The following is a 26,161-nucleotide window of genomic DNA, read 5'->3' as shown; positions in this document are numbered from 1 at the left end:
TGCCACACTCGCGCTGCAGTCACGTGGACTTGAGTTACAGAGATAAAAACAAATCCTGAATCAATATTGGAGTTACTTTTGCCCGCTAAAGGAAGGATGACACCATGGCTGAAGTATTTCTTTTAGACAGGTAATGTTATGTTTTATAAGTACTTTAGTCACACAAAGCTTACGTAGACTTTGTTGTTATGAATGAATTATATGCACTGAAGTGTTGTTCAGCCACTGAATTCCTCCAGCGAAAGATTGACGTGACTACTTTCAGTTTCATAAGGGATCTTTTACAACATCGATAATGTCGTTTTTTTTTTTTACTTTAATAACAAAACATCAGTAAATAGCGCTATATCGCCTAGCCTGCTTTACTGAGCTAAAGTTTAATATTCACATTGGTTCATTTTTGAACAATGACAACCTCTGACGCGCTCCCTATATTGTTTACCATACTCTGAATAATCAGTCTGAAACAGCATGCAAGTATGGCTTAGTAATAAGGTTAATTTCTGCACGCCACTGGCCAATCACTAAGCAGTCACTTTAGGACAAATAATGTGAGAGAGTGAGACCAGCGATCCTTGCATGGTTGAAATATTGCACATTATGACAAGTTTTGCTTGCAACACTGAAAAGGTGCTAGGTATAATACAGTTTTTCGTTCAGAATTGTCATATTATAGAGTACTATAAAGTTTTTAACTGGCGATTGACATGATCTAGTGAGACTCTGTCATCTTTAATGTGCTCGTTCATAATTTCAGGAGGCGTGGCTTTGGACGGCAGGGGAGGGCTTGTGTTTCAAACATATTATGCTAATCGGTTAACATTTAGGCAGATCACCTACTGCACTTTAAACATTGACAATAAAAAATTACTGTATTTTACTGTGCTACTGTACTGTGCACTTAACTATGAAATTACTGGGTTATGTTAGGTAACTACATGGGTTAAGGTTAGGTTCAGGGGTAGGTTTAGGGTTAGTACATAGTTATTAGACAGTAAGGCCCAATCCTATTTTTGAACCCCTACCCCTTCCCATTGGCCCTTAAAAACAAGTGTGAAGAGGAAGGCCTTTAATATTTACCCCTAAGAATTGGGACAGCACTACAGCACCTGTACACGTCATCATATGTCATTGCGATCTCTTGCTTCATATGAGATCAAACCATCGCGACTGCTGTAGTTATTCCAGTTGTGTTATTTTTTGGTATTTATCTTCAAGAAATCACTGAAGGCGTATATCATGTTATCATAATGATCTAATGTGGCTATAAGTGGCATATTCATCAATGTAAACACACCAAAAACAACATTAACATTATAGCAGACACTGTAAAAAGCCCATTCCCAGCCACTAGACTTTTCTGACAGTATTCCAGTGTCATCGAGTGCCAGAATGTTGTGGGACTGCTATACAGGAGTTATTATAATGGATTGATTATAGATTGCGAAATTTAACGGTTTTTATTTTACCGGGTTTTTTTGAAGTATGATGGTAAAACATTAATGTGGTTATGAATATATTAAAACATGTGTTTGTTTGTTGAAAAAATTCATAATAATAATAATGACAAATAATACTAATTTGCCGATCTCCTTACTTCCGGGTGCAGCTATATTTCCGTTGAGGCTGGTGTATTCTGGGAAATTGTCTTGGCAGGGGCGATGCTAGGGGAGGGGAAGTTAGGACGATTCTAAGCGCCCATACATTTATGGGGCCCCCAGAGACATTATCAAGGGCCCGCTCCTGTACCCCCCACCATGATAAGTTAATTGTTGAACAAAATGCAACCCTGAAATGTTCTTGGGTAACCAACAACAAACAGCAGTGTATTCAAAGATATTAAAATGCTGGAGTAAATATTACTGGAGTAAATAAATATTTTTTTGTTGAAAAATAGTATTAGTATGCTGTTTATTTTCTGTATGTTCTATTTAATTTAATTATAATAATTTAATTTATAATATAATTTCATTTTTATTACGAAATCACAAATGTGGGACACAGAAATTTCAGATTCTTTAAATTTTTTTGACTAATAGTTATAGATTAAACAGTCAAAATATATGCACTGACAGCCCTATTAATTGAATCCCTTTTCTGGAGATTCAATGGAATTCATTGATTTTCAAAGGGAATGAAATGACAACTTGCACACCTTTCCCTGTCCACCCTGCGGCTCCACAGGTCTCTGCATGGGTGGCGTCTGTGCAGCTCCTGATTGGTTGATTGACTCGGAGCGGGATTGAATATTAGTGTCAGAGACCGTGGTGCAGATTTTGGGAGAGCCCTGTCTGTTCAGCTTACTGCGCTCCTCAACCTGAGGAACAAAGCAGGACAAATTGATCCAGACGGCTCATTTTAGATCGCTTTTACCCTCTGTGGTGTGCAAGAGTACCTCTCTAGCCCAGGCTGGTTTGTTGTTCTCTAGGTTCTTGCTATAGTGATACATCTGCGGTTTCTTGTCTTGCTGCTGCTGCTGTTGCTGTAGAGAGACCAGATAGGCGTGTTCCTGCTGTAACTGCCTCTGAAGCCTCTCCGACTGTCTCTGCTCCTCCAGCTGTTTACGCTTATACTCCTACACACACATGAACAAACAATTAATAAGTCATTAAGCAGCGAGATACACTGCACTGCGTTGTTTGCAGGTGGAAAAAAGAACTGCACAGTCAACATGCATACACATATATACACATAAACATGTAGAACGTACCCCTTCACAGCATGCAATTGAACAATTGTGTATTAAAGGGATAGTTCACATAGGAAGATATACTGAAGAAGCGCCATTGTCATCCATAGTATTATTGTCTTCCAAACATCTTCAGAATATCTTGTTTTATGTTCAACAGAAGAAAGAAATTCAAGGGTTTTAGAATTACTTGAGCATGAGTAAATGAGGAAATTGTCATTTTTGGGTGAACTATACCTTTAATGAATTATTACACACACAAAAAACGTAATTATTTGAGTGTTACATTGTATATATAAGATCATAGCTCACATTTACTGAAGATTCTGAGCAGTGTTTATTGTACAACTGAACGACAAAAGCAAAACATTGATCTTAGCTGTACGATTCTTCTTCAGTGTAGAGGGTATACAGTAATTATTGTGTATACTTATGTCATATTGCATTTTGATGTTATCCCAAATTAACAAATAAACTAATCCACACATTTTAAATGATAAAAATCACCCACTTTATATTGAATAAAACACAAAAACACATATGCAGAGGATTGTAAAGAAGTCAAGTTTGACGAGTCTCAATTTAGCAAAGATTCTCCTGCATTAGAATAGGGGTCTTGATTTATCTTTATATTGTACAGTGTTGTCTTAAAAAAATATCTAATGTTTGGGTCAGCGAAGTACTTTTAGTGAGTAAGAATGCATTGGTAAAGAGGGACAGAAAAGGCATGTTACATAACATCTGTACTTCATGCAAATGTCAATATGTAATATAATGTAATATAATGTAATATAAATATTTTGGTTTACATTGGTTACTTTGCAAGTATATTTTTAATGCTTGTTTACCAGTTTAAGTCTCAAATCAGTTATCTACTAATTTAAGTTAATTAATTTCATTTAAGTCAATATTCAAAGCCAAAGTGTACACATTATCAATGTATACTAATGAGGTGCTGCTTAGAAGATTTTCCCCAAATTCTTTCAATCTGTAGTCAATATTCAGCTTCATACGATTGAACTTTTTTTTTAGTTGATTTGAAAATGCTTGAACATTTAGATAATACTTATTTTATTCTCATTTGGAAGACTTTAAGCTTCAATTTAAGCCTTGGTTAAATTTAACATAAAGCTATATTTTATATCTCATATGTTTATTTCTTGTGTTCCAAAAAATGTCTTCTGAAGTAATATGATAGCTCCAAGAAACAAGGACATATTAAGCACATTTCAGAGCAATCACAAATAAGAGATACAGTAAAAAGATCAAATATAAATGTAAATATATTGGTTTATACTGATTACTTGGCAAGTGTAATTTTAATGCTTGTTTAGTTGAAGTGTCAAAACAGTTATCTACTAATTTAAGTCAATAATCAAAGCCAAAGCGTATACAAATTATTAAAGTATACTAAAGCTGTCTCCCTTTTGAACTCTGCCCCTCACTGACTCTTTTGCCCCCCCAATATACCCCCCACACTCCTCTAGCTTATACTCCTCACAATCAACTGCACTATTTAACATTTGCACATTTAAAGTTTGCACATATTCATTGCACTGATTCATTTACTTGAACTGTACATACCCACTGCACATGGACATTTGTAATTATGTTTATCTATCTGCACACTTCTGATTATTAATAGCATCTTGTACATATATTCATTTATTGTAAATCTGTTCATAGCAAATACAACCTGTAAATAATGTTCAGAGTACATCCATCTGTAAATATTACCATAGTTTTTCTATAACTGCACTTTATTAACCTATACCTATATCCTGCACTTGCTGCTATTGCACTGCTGGTTAGCCTTGTACTTGTACATGTGTAATGACAATAAAGTTGAATCTAATCTAATCTAATCTAATGTGGTGCTGGAGGGAAGATTTTCCCCAAAATTTTTCAATCTTGCACAATACTTACATTTAGAAGAATTTTACCTTCAATTTTAGTCTTTTAGCCTAAATTTAACATAAAGCTAAATTTAATATCTTATATCTTTATATCTTAACCATTTAATTGCCTGCTCTACCAAATGGTTAACCGTGTTTTTACTGTTTTAAATAATGACTGTTAAAGACAAACAAACATAATCCTGTCGCACTACTACACTTGATTTTGGTTTTACTGAAAAAAAAAAACATGTTAAATGACAATCTGAAATATTTTATAGAATATTTTATAAAAATAAAGATGATTTAGTATTCAAAAGTGTTTTATTTTGGTTTTTTACGCTACATACAATTTCTTACACTTCATATATTCCGATTTTTCATAGTATATTTATTAATTCCGGTATATTTACCATAAACTGACATATCTATCATTTGGTAGAGGTTGAAAATTTAGAAATTATGGGATGTGTTGAAAAAAATGCACTGAGTGTGTTAACTTATGACATTAGGAGGTAATTTCTTGGAGGGGCAGTTAAATGGTTAATGTAAATCTAAAAATATATATTAATGTCAAAGAATAAATGAAGACCCCTTTTCAGAAGATTTCAAGACAATCCTCACAAGCAGAGTCTAATGGCCTTGTAACATGAGACGCACCAAAGGACCGAGCAGACCAGAGCAAAGCAACAGAGGGGAGTGAAAGAAAGCAGTGTGTTTACCATTAGCAATGCCTGCTCCTGCAGTAATTGCTGCTGCAGTATCTCTAACTGCCGCTGCTCTTCCTCCAACTTATGTCTTATAAACTCCTACAGAGAGAGAGAGGGATGGAGAAAGAGAAAGAGAGAGAGAGAGAAATGGGGAGCAGTGAAGAAGGAGGAAGAGACGGATCAGAATAGACTCAAAAGGATGGAATAAAAAAAAGCTATTTGAGAGAGCGGACAGATGCACCTGTCTGTAGAGCCTCTGAAAATGGAGGCCGACATTTTAACATAGTGTTTCTGATGGGCTTTTTAAAATGGCTGAAGAAACCTTAACAGAGCACAGAGATTTCTCTTCACTTGCTCTTGTGGAGCTGTAACGTCACACTGCCTTGATAATCTTCAAATGGCGAGTGTTTACAAGTGGTTCCAGTCACTGTGTTGCGTATTCATGTGTATCTACAGTCATTTAAACTAAAAGGAGTGTGATGCGAGGCATTTACATGTGACTTGGCTTTGAAGAGAGTGTCCTGTGGCATATTGTGCACTAATTCATGCTGATTGGTCTTTTGTGTTTCTGTCAGTTCGAATTGAATTGAATGTAGGGCTGCACACGCTTCTCCCACACACACACACACACACACACACACACACACACACAGGCACGCACGCACGCACACTGCTGCCATGGCAACCACTCCACAGACATTCCAGGGCCAGAGCTGTGCTGAGTGGAACACCCACGCTTGGCCGTGATTGGATGGCTGCCTGCAGTTCTGTGGCTACGATTGGTCGGCTATCAGCAGTTGCATGGCTGTGATTGGTTACCTGCTCTCTCTCTGCCAACCTCCTGTCCTCCTCTCGTCTCATGTCATCGAGTCTCCGGTGAGGAGCTTTATCCTGTTGCTGCCGCACCATCTCTCTCTCCTTCCTCTGTTGCTGTGCATTTGAGAGAGAGAGATTAAGAGAGTGAGTCACTTTAACATATTTGGCTGAAATAATGAGAGCCTTCCTGTTGCTAAAAATCAGCCAGTGCTTTTGAGAGGGGAAATTAAAGGGGAAGAAAATGAGGAGCCAGGAAAAAAGACAGAAAGTGTAAGTGACGAAGACATTGGGCACCATTCTCGAGAGAAAGAGAGAGAGTATAGTGAGATTGGTGAGTCAGTGCACTGCGGCGCTGCATTCAGTTGGATAGTGGCTAGATGGTGCTAGCATCCCCATTCACAGAAGCTGCTTTATTTTACAGTATAACTCACTTCAATTGAACTGTCCACTGACAGCAGGACAAAGGCACTGCTCACACCTGGTATTAGGATGCATTTTGGTCAATAGGATCACAAGCGGAGAAGGGAAACACATTCTGGTTTACACCTGGTGTTTAAACACATCTCTTTTATCCATTTTCAACAACTTTTTCGATGAGGGCAGGTGCAACTGTATTGGCTTCTCTTGTCTTTCAATCTAATACTGCAAACGGTTTTGCCAATTTTCAAACTGTAAAGAAAATGATTAAAAGTACCAAATCAATTAAACACGCTTTATGTATGGGCTAGTTCACTAGTGGGCTTCAGCGATCCTGCAGGCGGAGCTTAAAATTAACTCTCATTATTATACTATAATTTTTGGATTTCATCATTACTGTGCTATATTAAAATGATTGAAGTAGCGCACTCCCCTGTTCTCTGATTGATTACTTCAAATTCAGTACAAAAACAGCCCTATTGATCACATCTAGTATACATAAGTCTGTTCATTCACAAAGTATGCGTGAAGTGAAAGTGAAAAGTCTCTCTTTGTGTAATTCATATGTTTAATATATTCGCATAGTTGTCCAAATTAATGTCCTGTAAGTGTTTTATAATGGACGCATGCCCATCCGAAGGATCTTGCAAGGCTCAATGGTGTTTCTGCCATAGAATGTAAACTAAACTTGCATATTCAGACACGCTCTGGTGGAGCGGTTCACTGTTCCTGTCAGCGATCTCCCAATAATATCCAGCAGCAAACTCAACCGCCAGACTGCCACGTTTCAACAGATTTAGGGTGTTTAACTGTATTTTACATTTGTCTGTATATTTTTGAATAGTAGATGTTTAATAGTAGATATTCAGTCAGTCCAGATTAAAGCAGAAGCTGGTCTAGTTTTATATACAATTAAATTTAAATAAAATATATATATATATATATATTTATAATATGCTAATAATAGAAATTAATATAAGGCACAACAATTGTACTATGTATGTATGTATGTATGTGTGTATATATATATATATATGTATGTATATGTATGTATATGTATATATGTATATATATATATATATATATATATATATATGTATATATGTATGTATATATGTATATATGTATATATATGTATATATGTATATGTATATATGTATATATGTATATGTATATATATGTATGTATATGTATATATATATGTATATGTATATATATATGTATATGTATGTATATGTATATATATGTATATGTATATATATATATATATATATATATATATATATATACATACACACACACACACACACACATATATATATATGGTAATAAATAGCAATTCATACAATTTTAGAGAAAATGTCAGACAGGTGGGTCTTCATTAAATTAATCGGAGAAAGCAGTGGGCGCCAAAGTGAAAAAGGTTGAGAACCCCTGGGCTAGTTTATGCACTGAGCAATGAAAATAAAGACAGAAACCCTCCTTGCCCTCTATTTCTAATGAGCTCCTAATATAATGCTCCAAAATGTATACGATTTTACAGTTTTAACATGTATATACATTTCTGTCCTAAATTTTTAGGACTTTTAGTTTAGTTTAGTGTCTTTGAATAAAATCGTTATGGAAAGGATGAGGAATTTACTACGCAAAAAGATCAACATCAACAGTTTTGCAGGCTGAAATCATGTTTTTTTGTGTACTGCTTTGAAAATAAAACTATTAACAGAACAGTAGCTGTGTTTCCATCCAAAGATGCGAGTTAAATTTATGCTCAAAACTCGAACATCGCATTAAAGACATGTGAATAAAGCGGATTTCCATCCAACGAGTCAAAGAGATCAAAATCATCGCTTCCTGATAAACTGGCGCCAAATATCAAAAGTACAAACATAATTTGCTGCGGTAGGAGAAGCTGCATGAAGCTGCATGAATCTTTTTTCATTTAATAAATGACTTGCGCCTCAGAAAACAATGCCACACGTTTTTTTTATTTATTTTTTTTTAAGAAATATATTTGGACAGGTAAGAGAACATTGAGCTTCATACATTTTTGCCTCTAAAAAGAACCTAAGATCATCAAGGACAAGGTTTAAATCCATCTGAACAGGCCATCTTTAGTGGTAGTTTAGATGCATTTGACCACATATAACTCCACACTACAAAAGCTATTCAATCTATTGCAATAACAAACGCCTTTGGATGTGGTCAAAAGTGGACAAGCTCAAAACGTTTCACATCCCATTTATAGCTGTACTTTGTACTGTCCACTTGTGATCGGATTGACAAAAATGCATTTTAATACCAGGTGTAAACAGAGCCAAACTGTATTTGTGGAAAAATTGTGGAATCCAAAAGTTACCAATTTTTTTATAAAAAAAAATATTGTAATACTTAAATATCTTTACTGTTGCTTTTGATCAATTGAATGCATATTTGATCATTTAAATATTGGCACCAGACACACATATAGTGATAAAAGCCAAAATAGTACATTTAAATCATATATATTTACAGAACAAAACACTATTTTGTAGAGGGGGGTTGAAATGTCTTTTTTTCCTTAAGACTCAAAGTGAAATAATTTTTTTTACATTAGGAAGAAAATTTAATTAAACCAATATTACTTGTTCTGCTATTTCTCTTTGAAAAATGTATGCAAAATGGTTTGGTTTTTGAGATTTGAAAAAGTGTACAATTTAACATTTTACTCTTTAAAAAACGATTCCAACATCCATGGAACCAAATTTTATATTTAAAAAAATAAAAATAATTACATCGTTCAGAAACCAAAACCTAAAATGATAATAAAATATATTTAATACCTCTTGAGTTACGGGAATGCAAACTTTGGGGGGAAAAAAAAAGTCACCATTGTCATTTAATGCAGTGTTTCTCAACCACGTTCCTGGAGGATCACCAGCTCTGCACATTTACATTAGGTGCGTCCCAAATTGCATACTTATGCACTATTCTATGCCATTTTGAAGTATAAATAGTATAAGTAGCGCGCTTACACTGAAAACTCTAAAAAATAATAAGGGCACTTTAAATACCCGGATGATGCATTTGTTCAACCGGTAAACAGAAGTGTGGAATGTTGGACACTTCCCACACTCAACAGCCGCCGCTTTGCTCAAATAGCAGAAGGGGCGGAGCTTTCAGGCACTGATGTTGGATTACTTTATTTATTTTGGATTGTGAAAGCAGTATTTCCCTACGAGAGTGATTATACCACCTCCCGATAGTGAATACGGTTGTACTCATGGCAGGTATTCTTTGGCACTTTGGTCATTTATTTCACTAATTTGGCAACGGTCAAACATCATCAGGAAAACTGTTTGAATTTCCGCTCAGTATAAAAACTACTTTGGGATGACACTACAAACATATACTATGCTGTCGAGTGTGTAAGTGCATAAGTACATAGTGTATAGTGTGTCATTTGGCACGCAGCTCATGTCTCTTTAACCAAACACATCTGATTCAGATCATCAGCTCATTAGCAGTGACTGAAAGACCTGTAATGGGTGTGACAAAGGAGACATCCAAAACATGCAGTGTTGGTGGTCCTCCAGCAACGTGGTTGAGAAACACTGATTTAATGTAACAAAGATAATATGTTATTAAAGATCCTGTGAAGTGCTTTGCAATATGCATTTTTATTCAATGTTTGACATAATCTCAACCCGAAACACAAAGAGAGGGTGGGACAGTGTAGCTCCTCCCCTTTAAAACAAACAGCCAATAGTGTTTTGTCTTATCACAGCTCTGCCAGTGAGAGTGGTTGAGTTCAAGCGCATCAAATGAAAAGCATCTTGAAGGGGGCGAGGCATGTCAGATACTAGAGAGCAATTCATTGGTCAAGATTTTTATTAAATTTTTTTTAAAGATTTATTTTTGGCCTTTTTGCCTTTATTAAGTGGATAGAACAGTAATGAGACAGAAAGCGAAGTGGGAGAGTGAGAGGGGGAGGGACGGGAAATGTCCTCGAGCCAGGATTCGAACCTGAAGTGCTACTGCACCATATGTCAGCGCACTAACCACTAGGCTATTGCGCTGACTCATTGGTCACTCATTTGATTGAAAACTATAGCGTGAGGTGACATAAATAAAACCATTGATCCAGATGGGCGAAAGTGACAAAATACAAGCTTTACATGTTTATATCAGGTTTATATCTTCTAAATGCGAATTTTGTAATTGTTTTGGAGCACACTAGCTTATAAATATCCTAAAAATTAATAATACTGATATTAACATCTAAAAAAAACTTTATTTTAATTTCATGCGACCTTTAATAGACATAACCAGCCTCTGTGTATATTAAATAACAATGCGGCAAATTTTCTAGCCATTTTCAAAAGCCTCTAATTTGGTTCAAAGTCTTAGGTGAAACTTTTTTTTCTCTCAATTTTCGTCCTCAATACAAAAGTGTATTAAATATTTTTTGCTTTCATCAGCATTTTTATATTATATATATATTGTCATATTTAAACACGTACAAAAAATAAAAAAACTAAACTATACGCCAAAAAGATTTGACACAGAATGACCCTTGTTTGCTTTTTTCAGTATTTCAATACTCAGCTTAGTAGCCTCCAGCAAACATGTCTTGATCCCACATGGTCTTGATTTAATTAGCTTAGCTGTGAGGAGCTTGACTTTGAGAATCTCTCCTAGCGATCATGAACACAATGAGCAACAATACTCCGTACATATCAAATACACACACTTCTTTGTGTTATGACCTATTCATCACCCTGTGATGTTCACGTTACCTGTGATGTGACAACCACCGTGTCCTTCCACAGTCATGCAGTGACAAAGTGGGGTGCTATGCACTAATTCAATTAAAAGTTTAACGTTAGACGGTATAAAGGCTTCTCAGTCGTTCAGCTGGTTTCCCTCTCTCAAATTCACCTCCACGTACCTCAAGACATTCCACAGATACCACCCTGAGTTCACCCTAATGAAGAGAGAGCAGCTCCAGATAAGAGAAAAATGTTGAGCACTTCAACAAACACTGCTGTAAAACTTTCCGATGTGATGTATGCCTTTTAAAGCATGGTATGTTCTCGTATCGTATCTTCTCATATAAACTTTAAGCTCTGATAGTGGGATGCTATGATGTTCAGGCCAACTTTAATAGCCAAGATGATAGATTCTAAAATATTTAAAAGACAAGATCTTCCAACAACCAAAATCTTTTTCTTATATTATCACTGGTCATTAGAGGTGAGCAATATGACCAAACTTAAATTTCATTAATTGAGTAATTTTATTTCACGGTAACAATATATTTCAGGACAGAGCTGTTTAAGCAGGTAGTTATTCCAGAAAATCAACAAAAATAAAATGTTAAATAATTAGACGTAAATATTTCAGAAATGAAAAGGTCTTTTATTTGGAGCCTGTTAAATATAATAGGGATGAACAATAATGTATAGTTTCAACTTCTTTTGGCTTTTCCTTTTCTGTTTGTGTGTTTATGTACAAAGTGTTAAAGTTACTTTGCAGTAAGGTTGGAGATTTTTATTTCTCAGTACGTATTAGCTTTGGGGTTGGTAAAAATATTGAGTTTGGTACCAATCGATGCTGAAATTTGAAAAACGATGATATCCCACTAACATCTTAGTGCTGTTGAGCATGTTGTTAAACACCGCTGATTGGCCATTGTGTTCTCAACATTAGAGGATTTCAAAGCTGCATAGATCAGTTGATCTATATCTATATCATATATCAGCTCATACACAGACTAGCTGATTGATGTGTCTTTGAAATGCTCCAGTGTCCATGTATCTGTGTTTGTACTCGATGAACAGTGGTAAAGAATGGTAAACACAATGGCCAATCAGCACTCAAATATGAGTGGGAAATGGACGTTTTTAAAATTTCAGCACCGATTGGTACCAAACTCGATTTGGCTTTTGACAACACAATAAAATAAAAACCGACTTGTAAATTTTATAACCCCGATTGATATTTTGTTCCTAGATAGAACTAACATTTTTTCTTTATTTTGATTAGTGTATCACAGCAGCCCCTGAATAAATGTCTCATGGGGCAGACAATAGGACCAGCAAAGGCTGCTTAGGAGTGATATTGCAAAAAAAAAAAGGGATAATAAAGCAGATACTGAATTAAGCTCTGTATGATTGATGCCACAGTAAATAAGTCAATATTTTTTCTTATATTCAGAGCAATTTATTAAACTACACTACGCATTTTATGGAGTAACTTGATGTTATTGGTGAATTTTACATGTTATATACTAATTTATTTTCATTTTCCTTACGTAAGGTTTATAGCACACCCTGTGAATCAGTCATCCTATAGGTGGGCATTAGGGCTTGCGGGAGGCTACCAGAGTCTGTAGCACTACATAAGATACCATTTAATTTACTGAGGGATATTGTACACAGAGTTATTCTGTAGTTACATTCAAGTCCGTAATCCAAAACAGTTAATCTAAATCACAGGTAAAATTCACCTCAGATCGATTTGCCTGATCTTACAATGAGCACTCCAGTCAGAACTTCCCTGTCTCAGGCATACAGGATGTGAAATAGTCACACTCAGTCACATGTTGTGGTATACATGGAATAAAAAAAATCTATTACAGTTGCATAGTAACAATATATACCATCATACCGCCCAGCCCTACTTAACAAAACATAGTCATAACATAAACCTGTATCACTTTCTTTTTGTTCAGCAGAACACAGTACATAGTGCACTTTTGTATAAATATAATGCAAATAAACCTCCTAAAGCTGTTCATTTTCAGGAAGGTTGCAAAATGAATCATTAAGGTATTATACAATTGGCTCATAGGGCTTGTCTTCTTAAGTCATATGATAGCTCCACGAAAGGAGGTCATACCATTCAGAGCGATCACAAATAAGAGATAAATAGATGAATATACATGGAACAAATATTTTGGTTATTTTTGGATTGCCATCATTTTGGGTGAACAATCTTAAAAAGTTTGGCAAGTAGACTTTTAATGCTTGTTTACTAGTCGAAGTCTCAAACCAGTTATCTACCTAATTAAAGTCAAGTCTCAAGCCAGCTATTTACTGGTCAATTAGTCTGACTTGACAAGTAGTTTTGTGAAGAGATATTTTACCTGGCATTATTTGGGTTTAACACTCAAACAAAACAATTAATAAGTTAATGAAAAAAATCCTTGGCATGCAAGTAGCTTTATTCAAAGATATGTCATGATTGGCATCATTTTGGGTGAACAATCGCAAAAATAACCAACTAAACTGTTTGGCAAGCAGGTTTCTGCTATTATATTTTATGATTGGCATCATTTTGGGTGAAAAAACACTGAAAAACGATAAATTAATAGTAAAATTGGCAAGTAGGTTTATATATGTTGTGTTTATATATGTGTATTTGTATATATGCATGTATATTTTTATCTATCTATCTATCCATCCATCCATCCATCCGTCCGTCCGTCCATCCATCCATCCATCCATCCATTCGTCCATCCGTCCGTCCATCCGTTCGTCCATCCATGTTTACATATGCTATATGTTTGGCAAGTAGCTTTTTATATTTTATGATTGGATACCCATTTTCTTTGAGAAATCATTGTAAGTTGGAGTACCTCCTCTAAGCGTCGCCTCTGCTCTTTCTGCTCCTCTATGCGTTTCTGCCGGTCGTGCAGCAGCTGGCGTTTGTGCTCCTCGGGGTCTCTGCGCTGAGCGGCGAGCTGCGCCTGCTGTCTCTTTAAGGCCTCTGAACGCTCTTTATTTTCTTGCTGCAGCCGCAGGAAATCCCTCCTCAACGTCGACTCACCAGGAACATTCAAAATAGAGCTTCAGAGAGACATAAACAAACAGAGGAACAGTCAGCTGACATAAACACAGTTTGGGGAGTGGAGATATGAAGTTTTGTGGTTTGCAAGGAAGACTGGACATCCAATTCTCACAGTTACATCGAGGACATGTACTCATGTGCAGCTGGTAAAAAGGATCGATCCATGTGGAGTAATAGGATTATGTTTTAATGGAAACTTCTGTGTACATTAATGGAAACATGCATGCGCATAAAACACTACCCTAAACATATCCATTAAGGGTGAAGGGTGTAATTGCAGCCCCAAAGCACCAAGTATAATTGCAAAAATAATGATTGTTTTAAAATAGCATGTGTGATGTTTTGACAAAGAAGTCTCGTCTCAAACAAGCAAATGGTTTATTTGGTGTTGACCAACTCAGACTTGTACAGACAAGTACAAAACAAATTTAACCCCTAATAAGTTCTCACAAACTCTTCACAAAAGTTGAATTTTTATCATTTAATTCATGCCTCAGATCAGTTTTGTACTCTAAACAGATAATTGTAAAATTATCCATTATTTTAAGTTTCAAGTGATTAATATACTACTTTAAGTCAAGTCTGAAGTCAGTCATCAGTAACATCATCAATTACTTCTATAGTCTATAAACGATGATCTAAAGTCTATAGAACAATCTACTTCTACAAAGTCAAGCCTCAAGCTGGTTATTGGTTATCAAATAGTTTAAGTCTCAAGTCATTTTATCAATAAATGAACTATTTTAAGTCATGTCAATTATTATCTAATAGTTAAAGTAGCGTGTTTAGACAAAATATATTAGTTATTAGTTCTTTGTGTAGTTTAGTTATCTACTAGTTAAAAGTCTCCAGTCAGTTATTTGCTAGCTTAAGTCTCAAGTCAATCATCAGTGACACTATGATTTACTTCAAGTCTTTTGACAATTATCTATTTGTTTAAGTCAAGTCTCAAGCTGGTTATTAACTATTTTAATTGATTGATTAGTTCAGTTATCAACTTCTTTAAGGCACAAGTCAATTCCTATAAAAGACTATAGAATACACAAGACATGTCACTCCTATAGTTTTAAATGGGGAAAAGTGTAGCGGTTAATATGGTGAATGAAACTGTGATGCATGTATTTTGGGACTGTGACATGAATACGACATACTGGAAAGAAACCCACAAATTAGATCAGATTATTGGTAAACCTTTGGCCCTATCTCCAGCCATTTATCTTCTGAATTGTAAATCTGCATTACATCTTATTAATGGACTAGAATCTGTGTTACACCTTTCTTACACATATCTAGCAAGATAAATTGAGGATTTATTGATACATTGACAATATTATTAGACCATTTTTTCCACTGGTAAAATCAAACATTTATCATTAGCAGATTCCCTTACACATTTTATTCCACGTTATATAGGCTAGAATACTTGTACTAACACATTATTCTTTTGCACACTCTCTGTGTTCACTATAAAAGTAAAAAAAAATCATCAAATCCTTGTAGTAAACATAACTTTAAAATGCAATATGATCATTTAAATGATGTACATGCTTTCGGTTTCACTACAAAGAGTGTCTCATGTTACCGTGGCATGTTGCCGAAAAAAAATTACTACCTGTGTGGCTCCTGACTATCGCTCTGTGTAGCAAACTGAACATTATTTACAACTTTATTACCCCTTATTCACAGCCTATGCAGGTTCTGTTCATTAAATGCACATCCTTTCTGTGCTAAACAAACAACTCACAGACAGCTCACGTATGATTTCACAGCCGCGAATACGTCATTATATGAAAACAAATGAAATTCTTGGGTGAATTATACCTTATAAATACAGTATGATGACTGTTCAATGTCATTAGTAGTCTGAGCATGTCCACATTGCTGAGCAACATATATAAAACAATGTAAGAACTTATGCGACCGCCTTTATGCTTCTCTCTGGAACTTGAAGATATAAATGGCTGAATCGTAGAAATGCTGTATTAAGAAGTTTGAATCGAGATTGTGATATTTTGGCAATTAATCGTGCATTTAATCATATTAATGTATACGCAAATGTATAATCAAACGTTATAAACGTATAATCGCATTTAAACGTAGCAATTAATCGTATAGTATTTACTATATATTACTATAGCATATTTTCATGTGGGTGTCTGACAGCTGAAAATAGATCTGGTAGCAGTTATCGCAGCCTGTGTTACTTTTTACCTTGCACTTTTTTGTTATTTATTATTTATTTAGGATTTTAGCATTTTCACATTCTAATTCCAATGCCTAATTATTAAATTGTTCAAATGACTATAATTAAATCAAATATTCTTAAGAATAGAATATTAGGTATACTTTGAAAGAGTGTGCTTACATTGTGATGATTATCTGGCATTATGTAATGAGTGGCATAAAATGGTCTTATGATGATAATAATATCGTTTTTGGAGCAACATATCATACAACAAAAAGCAATCGTGACAGGCCTACTTACTGCTCAAGTTAATAAGATAACAAAAGGTCAATAACACTGTAGTTAAAACCTTCTTGATGGAAGCTTCTGAGGTGTTGTGTAGTGCTATGTAGGGTTGAGTAAACACAGATGCTGCCATGTTTACCTGGATTCTCTCTCATCTCCTCTGTTCTCGTCCTCTTCATCACTGCCGCTGTATTCATACTCTGTCTCCTCTGAAAGGAATCCAGACAAAATGCAAAGAAGAGATGCACAGAGTGAGAGGTGGGCAGTAAACAATGAGAATGGCTATTGGCATTAATATAATATGGCATAACACAGTCTATGCAGACAGCCTAAATCATCAGTGCTCTTCCAAACTGATAGTGTATGAACTCTAATAACACTGCTGAAGGCTGCTGGGTGATGCTTCCATTTTTAGCTGTTCCTCATTCTCCATATCCAGAATAAAACATAATTCGAGCCCAGCTGTGCTATTCGATTACACTACTGGCCACAGATCTCGTGTGTTACTCTAAGCTACATGAATTATAGACAAGTGACACATTGTGCTGTGAAGTGAGCTCTGATTGGACGGGGGATTAGTGATGTCTCTGCACAAAGAGTCTTTTACACATTCTGAAATCTCCAATGTGTAAACAAATGGATACATTATAAATACAATTCAAAGGTACCATAAAATGAAATCTTTATATACCTATTAGGAATGTAATGATTCCTAGTTAGCCCTATACGCTTATTTCACGTGGCCGCCATTTTAAAGAACCAAAGCGAGGCTGCGGTGGGAAGAAACCCGGAAGTATAGGACAAGGACTGTACACATTACAGTAACATGCTGTGGAGTACACACCTCCAGCTGTTGCCGAGATTTCAAAATGCAGAACTGGTGTAAATATCACTTCAATATCATTCAGTAAGTTTAATTTAGAAAATTAAAAGCAATTTAGCATCAAACAACATCACAATCTCTTTAAGAGTAATATGCTCAAGTGTCCTCCTAGGCTTCAGATCGTGGCAGCAGGTAAACACCGTGGGGACGCTTCCCTGCTTCAGTCTATGTTACCCAGTGAGCGATAAAACACTGTAGCACACCCTCGTGTTGTCTGTAATAGTGTTGTCCCGGTACTGAAGTTTTAAAACCATCTATTTCCCGCTGAGTTAACATTGAAGCGCCGCTGAGCGCAGATGACTCGACTGATCTTCACGGCTACTTCGCGTTCCAGTCTCCTTGTATCTGTGTTTGCACTCAGTTTACTGCCCTTCACCCAGTGCAAACACAGATACACGGAGACGCGAACGCGAAGCAGCCATGAAGATCAGTTGAGTCATCAAGCAGATCGCTCGGCTCGTCTGTGTTTGTACTCGGTAAACAGCGGAGGGTGAACTGATGACCTTCTCGGCCAATCACAAGCTATTCTGTTGATCACGTGAACACAATGCCAAATCAGCGCTGTTTTAAGAAAGCCATCAACAGTGCCTTAAATGTTAGCGGGAAATTGATGGTTTTTCTTTTAATTCAGTATCGTGACAAGTCTAATATAGTGAAAGAATAAGTTCATTAACTCGGGTTTGATAAATGGCGTCTAAAACGTGTGTTTGGGAAAGAAAACGCTAGCTAACTAGTGCCATTTCCCTTAACTTAGCTGAAAATGAGCTCTGATATCCCTTTTTATTTTCACCATTTATTCAGAACAGACCTTCGGGTCACTCGGAAGGCGGTGAAATGATAAATTTGTGTCACTTTCTCTTCGCTGATAAGATATACAGCAAGCTACACAACGTTCCAATGTAACTCCCAACGATACTTCCGGGTTTCTTCCCACCGCAGCCTCGATTTCGCTTTTAAAAATGGCGGCCGCGTGAAATCAGTCTATGAGCATAGAATCACCAAGAGGCAACACTCTAGTGCGATTTGGGAAACAGCCACTAGATGGCGCAGTGGCCATTTTGGAAATTTCAACAGAACAACAGCATACTGTATAATAAGTCTGTAAAATTAACTATTAAAAGTGCTGATGATTGTGATCGTAAGTGTTGTATTGTCGTCTTTCAGGTTGTATCTCAGCTTTAATGCGCTTTTTAAATAAATAAATAATAAACGAAGCAGCTGCTTGCCATCGAGACGGCAATAAGATCCAATGGACGGCCGACTGCTTTCACTCCAAAATGGTGGTAGAAATGTTGAACGAATCGCAATACATTTTTTGAACAGAGGGGGAGCTGTGTTTACAGATGCAAACTCGCTTTACCTGCACATACAAGAGGTGGGGTTGGCAGAGTAAAACGACAGTGGTGGAGTGCGCCAGACAAAACACAAACCGTGTGCAAATACTGCAGAAATACGTTAAACCGTCAGCACAATGAAAAACAGATGTCACAGACATGCATACGCTACGTCAGAGACGTCTATATGCTATATGTGCTACGGGGATCACATGATGCATCATAGTGAAAGTGTGAAGATGTTTTTCAGACTGAAAGAGAAAGTTGTTCTGTTACAAAAGCAGGTATTCGATTATTTCTACCACCTTTTTCAAATAAGATTATGCATATTTTACTTATTAGCTTATTATTATTGAATATTTAAAACGTTCAAGATTATCTCTTCTTAAATGTTTCGCACTGATACTTATATCAATTAACTATACTAGTAATATTAATTATTCACCTTCATAATCATGTTTAACTATTGTCTCTATCCTACAATATAATTAGTCATTTTATTAATCAGTTTTTTTTATGCCAGTGGCCAGTCCCCTGAATCAGACCACTATTGACCACCTCTGTACCCGCTGCTCTCTGGTTTAAGAAAGGCTTTCCTCTCCACACCGGTCATCTCAGTCCCCAGTGAAACAGTTTTCTCTTCAGTAGGGAGCATTGTAAATGTGCAAAGATCTCTGCTTATGCCAGAAAACATAGATATGTTGATATTTCTTTTTAAAAATGTAAAATCCCAACACAGTCACAGTTTTAATTTGTTTATATTAATGAGCCTTCTTTAGTTTGTTTTATTATTATTAAATTTATAATTTTTTAAAAAGCAATTTTGTTATGGCAGAAAATATATTATTTTTCAAAAAATGTGCAGCATCCAAGAAAAAAAAGGGGGCTCTTCACCTTAAATTTGTTTTTAAATAATTTTTTCAAAAATATTTGTGACTAAATCGTATCGTGAGATTAGTATCGTGAATCATATCGAGTCTTGAGGCAGGTGAATCATTACATCCTTAATACCTAGGTATACAGGTAGCTGAATAATAATAGTTCAGAATATTAGAAATGACATACTATGAGCTTCAAACCCCCTTGTTTTCATAAAAATCTTAGTATAAAAAAAAAATCAAATAAAAATTATGACCATCCACGCACCTAGTTGTGTTTAACAAGCCAAAGTTTTCTATTGAGATTATAACAATTATATTTCCTTTTTCTTTTGGTTTATCTAAGCTTGGATTAAACATACGATGTAGTGGGACCCTCTTAAAAAAACAGAAAGGCACGGAGACTAAAAAGGTTCTGCGAGACAGACAGCCATGGATCTCATCTATTTACAGCTCATCAGAACACAAAATGTAGGACATACGAGGTATAGAATTATTCAGTGCCACCTATAAGAGGCATAAAGTCTGTTTACATGTATATTTTGTTAACTTAGCGTGTGTATTGTTAAATTTGCCATGTTTCTAATGAGGCAACAAAGACATGTAAACTGCAGAGTATGAGTGTTTAATGCAGGTTAATGCATCGTGTCATATCACTCAGCTCTTACTGTGATTTTTCTTGAGTGAAAAGATGTCAATAAACTTTGCTAAATTCATCCATTTATGCAGAGGTTGATGTTGATTCCTGCCTCTGTTTTTACATACATTTAAGCTTCAAATTACAACTTTAAATACATCTGTTGGTTCCTTTTGTCAAGTATAATTATTATTTAGCCTATATTTCATCTATGACACAACTCAAACTAGATTAGTCACCGTGGCTTAAAAATGGCTCACTAATTCTGATAGCAAAACTGATTCACCTCCGGGATCATTAATCAAGAATTTGTTTTCTTAAATGCTTGAGGTTACAAGAGAAGTTTTATTGTTCTTGGTTTATGATTATTCGTAAAAGATGACATAAAACAACACAAATGCACATACCTTTTTCACCACGTTTCTTGCGTGTTCTGTCGATGTGATCTTTGAGCTGGATGCGGACTTGTCTTTCAGTGGGCTGGTCTCTGATGAATGAGTGTTTCAGGAGCTGCTCAGTGGATGGACGATTCGGATATGACTTTACCAGACAGCCCTCGATGAAGTCAATGAACTTCTTGGACCTGAAAGTCAACAAAACAAACATTTTATTTTGAGTAGGAAAGACCATCCAAGACCAAATCTGATTATAGAAAAAGTTTTGAACCGTTGGCACAATTGTTATTTACTCTTTTGTGTGCTCTAGATACATCTTACAATAGCTGATCAAGTAACACATAAAAAAAAAAAAAATAAATAAAGTCCTTAAGTCATCTGAAATGTGCTGTAACTTTTATTATAAAAGGGACTTATATTCAACCAAGCAACAGATGAAGATCTGAATTGGTGTCGAAAGAAAGAGGCAGGCGTTTGTAAAGTTTCACATTGACAATTAATGTTGCTTACAGTGAACGCATCATCATTTGATTCATGTTATTACTGTACATTATTTTGTGTTCTGAATACTGTTGTAATTGAATGGATTTGTTGCAGAGTAAGGAGAACTAAAATACATGTTTATTTTGTTTGTAATAGTTATATTTTATTAACTTTGTCTTACACAAATCTAACAAACCAGTTTTCATTTCCTTTCAAATATTAAATTTTTGACCTGACTTAACTGTTTTAGGTTTCATGTATTTGATGGAAAATAAGGTCCATTTATTTTTTATGCCAAACAAATGGCAATTTCAACAGTGTATGAAAAAGTGAACTCTGCGGTGAACTCTTCTGATTTAAATACATCAGCCAGGTACAGCTAGCAGATCCTGTTAAGATGAGATCATTTCAAAAATATGCCAATTAGCTGTGACAGTAGCTTCGGTTGCTGCTAGAATGTGCTGAAAATGACCAACAAATTAGCAATAGTTTGCATTGTACTGTACTTCATTACATTTTCAAAAAAAAATGAATAGTATATTACAAAAATATTACAAAAATGTATTTTATATCTTATGTTTTAAAAATATTAATAACCATAACTGGTTTGCTTTGTTAAAAACGTATTTAATGAGAAATATGAGCACACCAACATTCAAAAGTTTGATGTCGGTGTGAGTTTAAAAAGTTTCTGCACACCAAGACTGCATTAATTTGATTTGAAAAAAATAATACTGTGAAATATTATCATTTAAAACTTCGGTTCCACACTTTTCTGTTATTAAAAAAAGAAAAGCTTGATAAAAACTTTATTAATTAATAATGTCATTATAGTCCTAATCAATATAATTCATCTTTGTAGTAATAACAAATATATACACTACCGGTCAAGGGTTTGGGGTCAGTAGGATGTTTTAAATTAAGCTTATCTTGCTCACCACGGCTGGAGGATTTATTCATCAAAAATACAGTACAAATTGTAAAATTGTGAAATATTATTGCACTATAAAATAACTGTTCAAAAGTAGTCTAATTTAATTTAATAATGTATTCCAGTGATTTTAAAAGATGAATTTTCAGCTTCATTATTCCAGTCTTCAAAGTCACATGATCCTTCAGAAATCACTCTAATTTTAATGATCATTAATTATTATTTTTTTATTTATTATTAATTATTATTATAATTATTTTAATATTTATACATTTTTTAAACAGTTCAGAACAAAAAACAAAACAATATATATGATTATAAAAATATATATATATATGATTAACAATCTTATTTATGGTTGATAAAATGTTGTTATATAAAATTTTGTAAAGAGTTACAGATCAAAGATTATCAGGCTCCACATAAATATAAAAGCACCACAGTAAAATTAAAACATTACATTTCTTCTTAGCCATTTATTCCTGTATGCAGAAATTGTATAGGCTTGTTGTCTTAAGGAAAGTGTCAGTACTTCCATATCATACACCTCTTTTACAATATTAATATTATTAATGGTAACAGTAATAAAAGCAATAATGACTGTAGTAATCATTTCATTTGAAACCACATTCAATAAGTGATAAATATATATTTAATAAATAAATATTTAACAACTTTTTTATATTTAATAAACGTCACCTTGATGAACAAAATAATTTTCTTTAATTTAAAAATAAATAAATAAATTGACTGGTTGTCTATGTATTTTTACCGACACCTTATAGCAAAAAAAATTGATGGATTAAAATTGATTAAAAGTCTGTCTTCTGGATCCTTGCCATACACATGCTCCATCTTTACTTTTATAACCAGCTGTTCAAGGGCAGGGCTCTGACCAGAAGGACGAAAATAACTGGAAAACTGAAGTATGGCATGCCAACATATGACAACTGCAACCGACAGAGAAAAGAAGAACCTATATGAAATCAAGTTAGAAAGGCATTTTACATCATGCGACAGCAGTCCATATGTGTAGAGATGTAGGTGGTGTGAGTGCAAACACAATCACTCCTGTCTGAAAAACATTCGTACATGAGGAAACCGCATACACAGAGAGCAGCGATCATACATATGCAGTCAGTGTGTATATATAAATAGACGAAGGGAAAAAAGGGAGGGAAGAAAGAAGGAAAATATAGCTTGATCTCGAAATAACAGCTGAGACAGGGTGTCCTCACCATTTCTTGGACTTCAGTTTGGGAGGAGGGTTCCGTGGGATAAGGAACAAAGCTCGCATGGGATGCATGTCACACAACGCTGAGGGAAAGAGCACAAAAATCAAACACGCTGATAACAGACTCTTTCACCCATGTGTGCCCAATTATCAGACTGACTGACTGACTTGAGAGGTGACAACAATTCATGAACGCAAGTGGAGCAGTGACTGGACCGCTGCTACATGCTGTCCGTGTGAGAGAGAGAGATTATGACTAAGTGCTGTGCTGCAGAAGTTACCATCACAATTGGGTGCAGACCAACGACTAGACCTGATTTCTTGATAACACCTTAAAATAAGAGTTCATTAGTTAAAGGTGCAGTAGGTGATTGGTTAAATATCTCTTCACATTGCAACAGTAATGATTAAAATAAAATTTGTCAGGCCGATAATTCCCATAATTCTGATAAGTAGCCCAAACATTGTCAACAAGTGTAGATTCACGGAGACAGATCTGCCGTTTGCTTGTACACGCACACGAGAGACAGAGAGTGAGAGCAGTAAAAACAAATCCTGAATCAATATTGGAATTACTTTTGCACGCTGAAGGAAGGACGACACCATGGCTGAAGTATTTCTTTTAGACAGGTAATGTTATGTTTAAAACTATTTTAGTCACACAAAGCTTATGTAGATTTTGTTGTTATGAATGGATTATACGCACTGAAGTGTTGTTCAGCCACTGAAATCCTCCAGCGAAAGATTGACGCGACTATTTTCAGTATCATAAGGGACCTTTTACAGCATTGATAATGTCGATTTTTATTTAGTTTAACAATAGAACATCAGTAAATAGCGCTATACCGCCTAGCCTGCTTTACTGAGCTGAAGTTGGTTTTACATTGACATTGGTTCATTTTTGAACAATGACAACCTCTGACGCGCTCCCTATATTGTTTACCATACTCCGAATATTCCCTCTAAAATAGCAAGCAAGAATGGCTTAGTAATAACTGTAAATACAGTAGTCGCTTTAGGACAAATAATGTGGGGAGTGAGACCAGCGATCCTTACATGCACGAAATATTGCACATTATGACAAGTTTTGCTTGCTACACAACTGAAAACGTGCGATATAATATATACAATATAATACAGTTTTTCGTTCAGAATTGTAGTATTATAAAGTACTACAAAGTTTTTTAACTGGCGAATGACACGATCTAGCGGGTCCCTGTCATTTTTAAATGTGCGTGTTCGTGATTTCAGAAGATGTGATTTTGGACGGCAGAGGAAGGATTGTGTTTTCAAAGATATTATGCTTACGCATAGCATTTAGGCAGATTACCTACTGCACCTTTAATGTATTTTCTAACATGAACAGACTATTTGTAATCCACTTATTATGAAATTTAATCATATTTGTTAATGTTAATTTAATTAAATAACGTTCATATTAACTCACAATGCATTAACAAATGTTAACGAGCACAACTTTAGATTTAATAATGCATTAGTCAATGCTAAATTATGTATTAATAAATGAATACATTATGGATTAATAAATGCTTTACAATATTATTCATCCTTAGTTAATGATAGAAAATACATTAACTCAGGGGTTTCCGAACTGCGACCCCCAAAGTAACAATGCCAGTGACTTGGAACCCCTACATTCCTCGGAGGTGGTTTTAATTGTTGAAATGTTGTGCACACAACAATAGGTCTATATAAAATGACCATATTGACAACACAAAAAAGTGCAACAGTCTAACAACCATAGGCTATAATTTATATCGTCATTTATAAATGTTTAATTTAATATTAACCTCAGCTAAAGAGACTGGTGGACACAACGTCTTCGCACAAGTCTATTCTTGGTTTTGGAGAACGCCACTCAGAGAACATCCTCAATGTTCAGTTGTGGCCTGTTTTTATTTTTAATGTATTTGAGTGTCAGAAAGTTTAACCTGCTGTTATAAGATCTGCTGCAGCTGACGCTATTACTGTGTTGTTAATCTAACGTAAACACACTATGAAAAAAAAAATGTAAAGGCTGATGGCTTTTTATTTGCATGTCGTCGCATTTTATGTAAACACGAACTACTATTTTTATCTTCTGTGGGTTATGGATAAAACATGGTAATTCTAATAGTTTATTAAAAATTTATTTGACTTTTGGAAATCACCAAGCGACCCCGTCATTGTCCTATGAGCCCCACTTTGGGAACCACTGTGTTAACTGACTTTAACTAATGGACCATTATTCTAAGCTATTCTGGATGGTCTACAATAATCTACTTAACCCCTTAAGTCACGCTGTCCCATATTCAAGACATTTTTTCCAACACATAAAAAAAAATAATGATAATAAAATTCCAAACCCAAACTTATCTTGACAAAATATATAATATGTATATATAATCTATATTTATCACCTGTAAATTCCGAATGAGTAGTGTGTCTCTTTTTATCACTACTTTTTTATTATTCTATTTGTTAGACTGGAATAGCATGGATGACTTTTATTTTATGTTGTCAGTTTTAGTGTTTTGTTTTGTAAAATGTGAATCG

At 35.1% G+C, this 26,161-nt stretch overlaps 1 protein-coding gene across 4 annotated transcripts in view; it reads right to left on the bottom strand.

The window, feature by feature from the left end:
- Nucleotides 1-26,161, bottom strand: part of mink1 (misshapen-like kinase 1) — a 78,633-nt gene that overhangs the window by 26,531 nt on the left and 25,941 nt on the right. For 2 of the 4 annotated variants that reach the window (XM_056458320.1, XM_056458322.1), the window contains exons 8-15: nucleotides 23,610-23,688; nucleotides 20,970-21,145; nucleotides 16,970-17,039; nucleotides 14,149-14,359; nucleotides 6,114-6,224; nucleotides 5,307-5,393; nucleotides 2,396-2,575; nucleotides 2,156-2,317 (exon numbers count right to left, since the gene is read on the bottom strand). In XM_056458320.1, coding sequence (XP_056314295.1) covers nucleotides 2,156-2,317; nucleotides 2,396-2,575; nucleotides 5,307-5,393; nucleotides 6,114-6,224; nucleotides 14,149-14,359; nucleotides 16,970-17,039; nucleotides 20,970-21,145; nucleotides 23,610-23,688 — 1,076 coding nt within the window. The remainder of the gene's footprint in view (nucleotides 1-2,155; nucleotides 2,318-2,395; nucleotides 2,576-5,306; nucleotides 5,394-6,113; nucleotides 6,225-14,148; nucleotides 14,360-16,969; nucleotides 17,040-20,969; nucleotides 21,146-23,609; nucleotides 23,689-26,161) is intronic. The other 2 variants (XM_056458321.1, XM_056458323.1) reach the window with 1 other exon arrangement.

This window comes from Danio aesculapii, chromosome 5 (assembly GCF_903798145.1).
Source record: "Danio aesculapii chromosome 5, fDanAes4.1, whole genome shotgun sequence".
NCBI classification, from domain to species: domain Eukaryota; kingdom Metazoa; phylum Chordata; class Actinopteri; order Cypriniformes; family Danionidae; genus Danio; species Danio aesculapii.
This window is presented reverse-complemented; position numbering and strand designations above follow the sequence as displayed.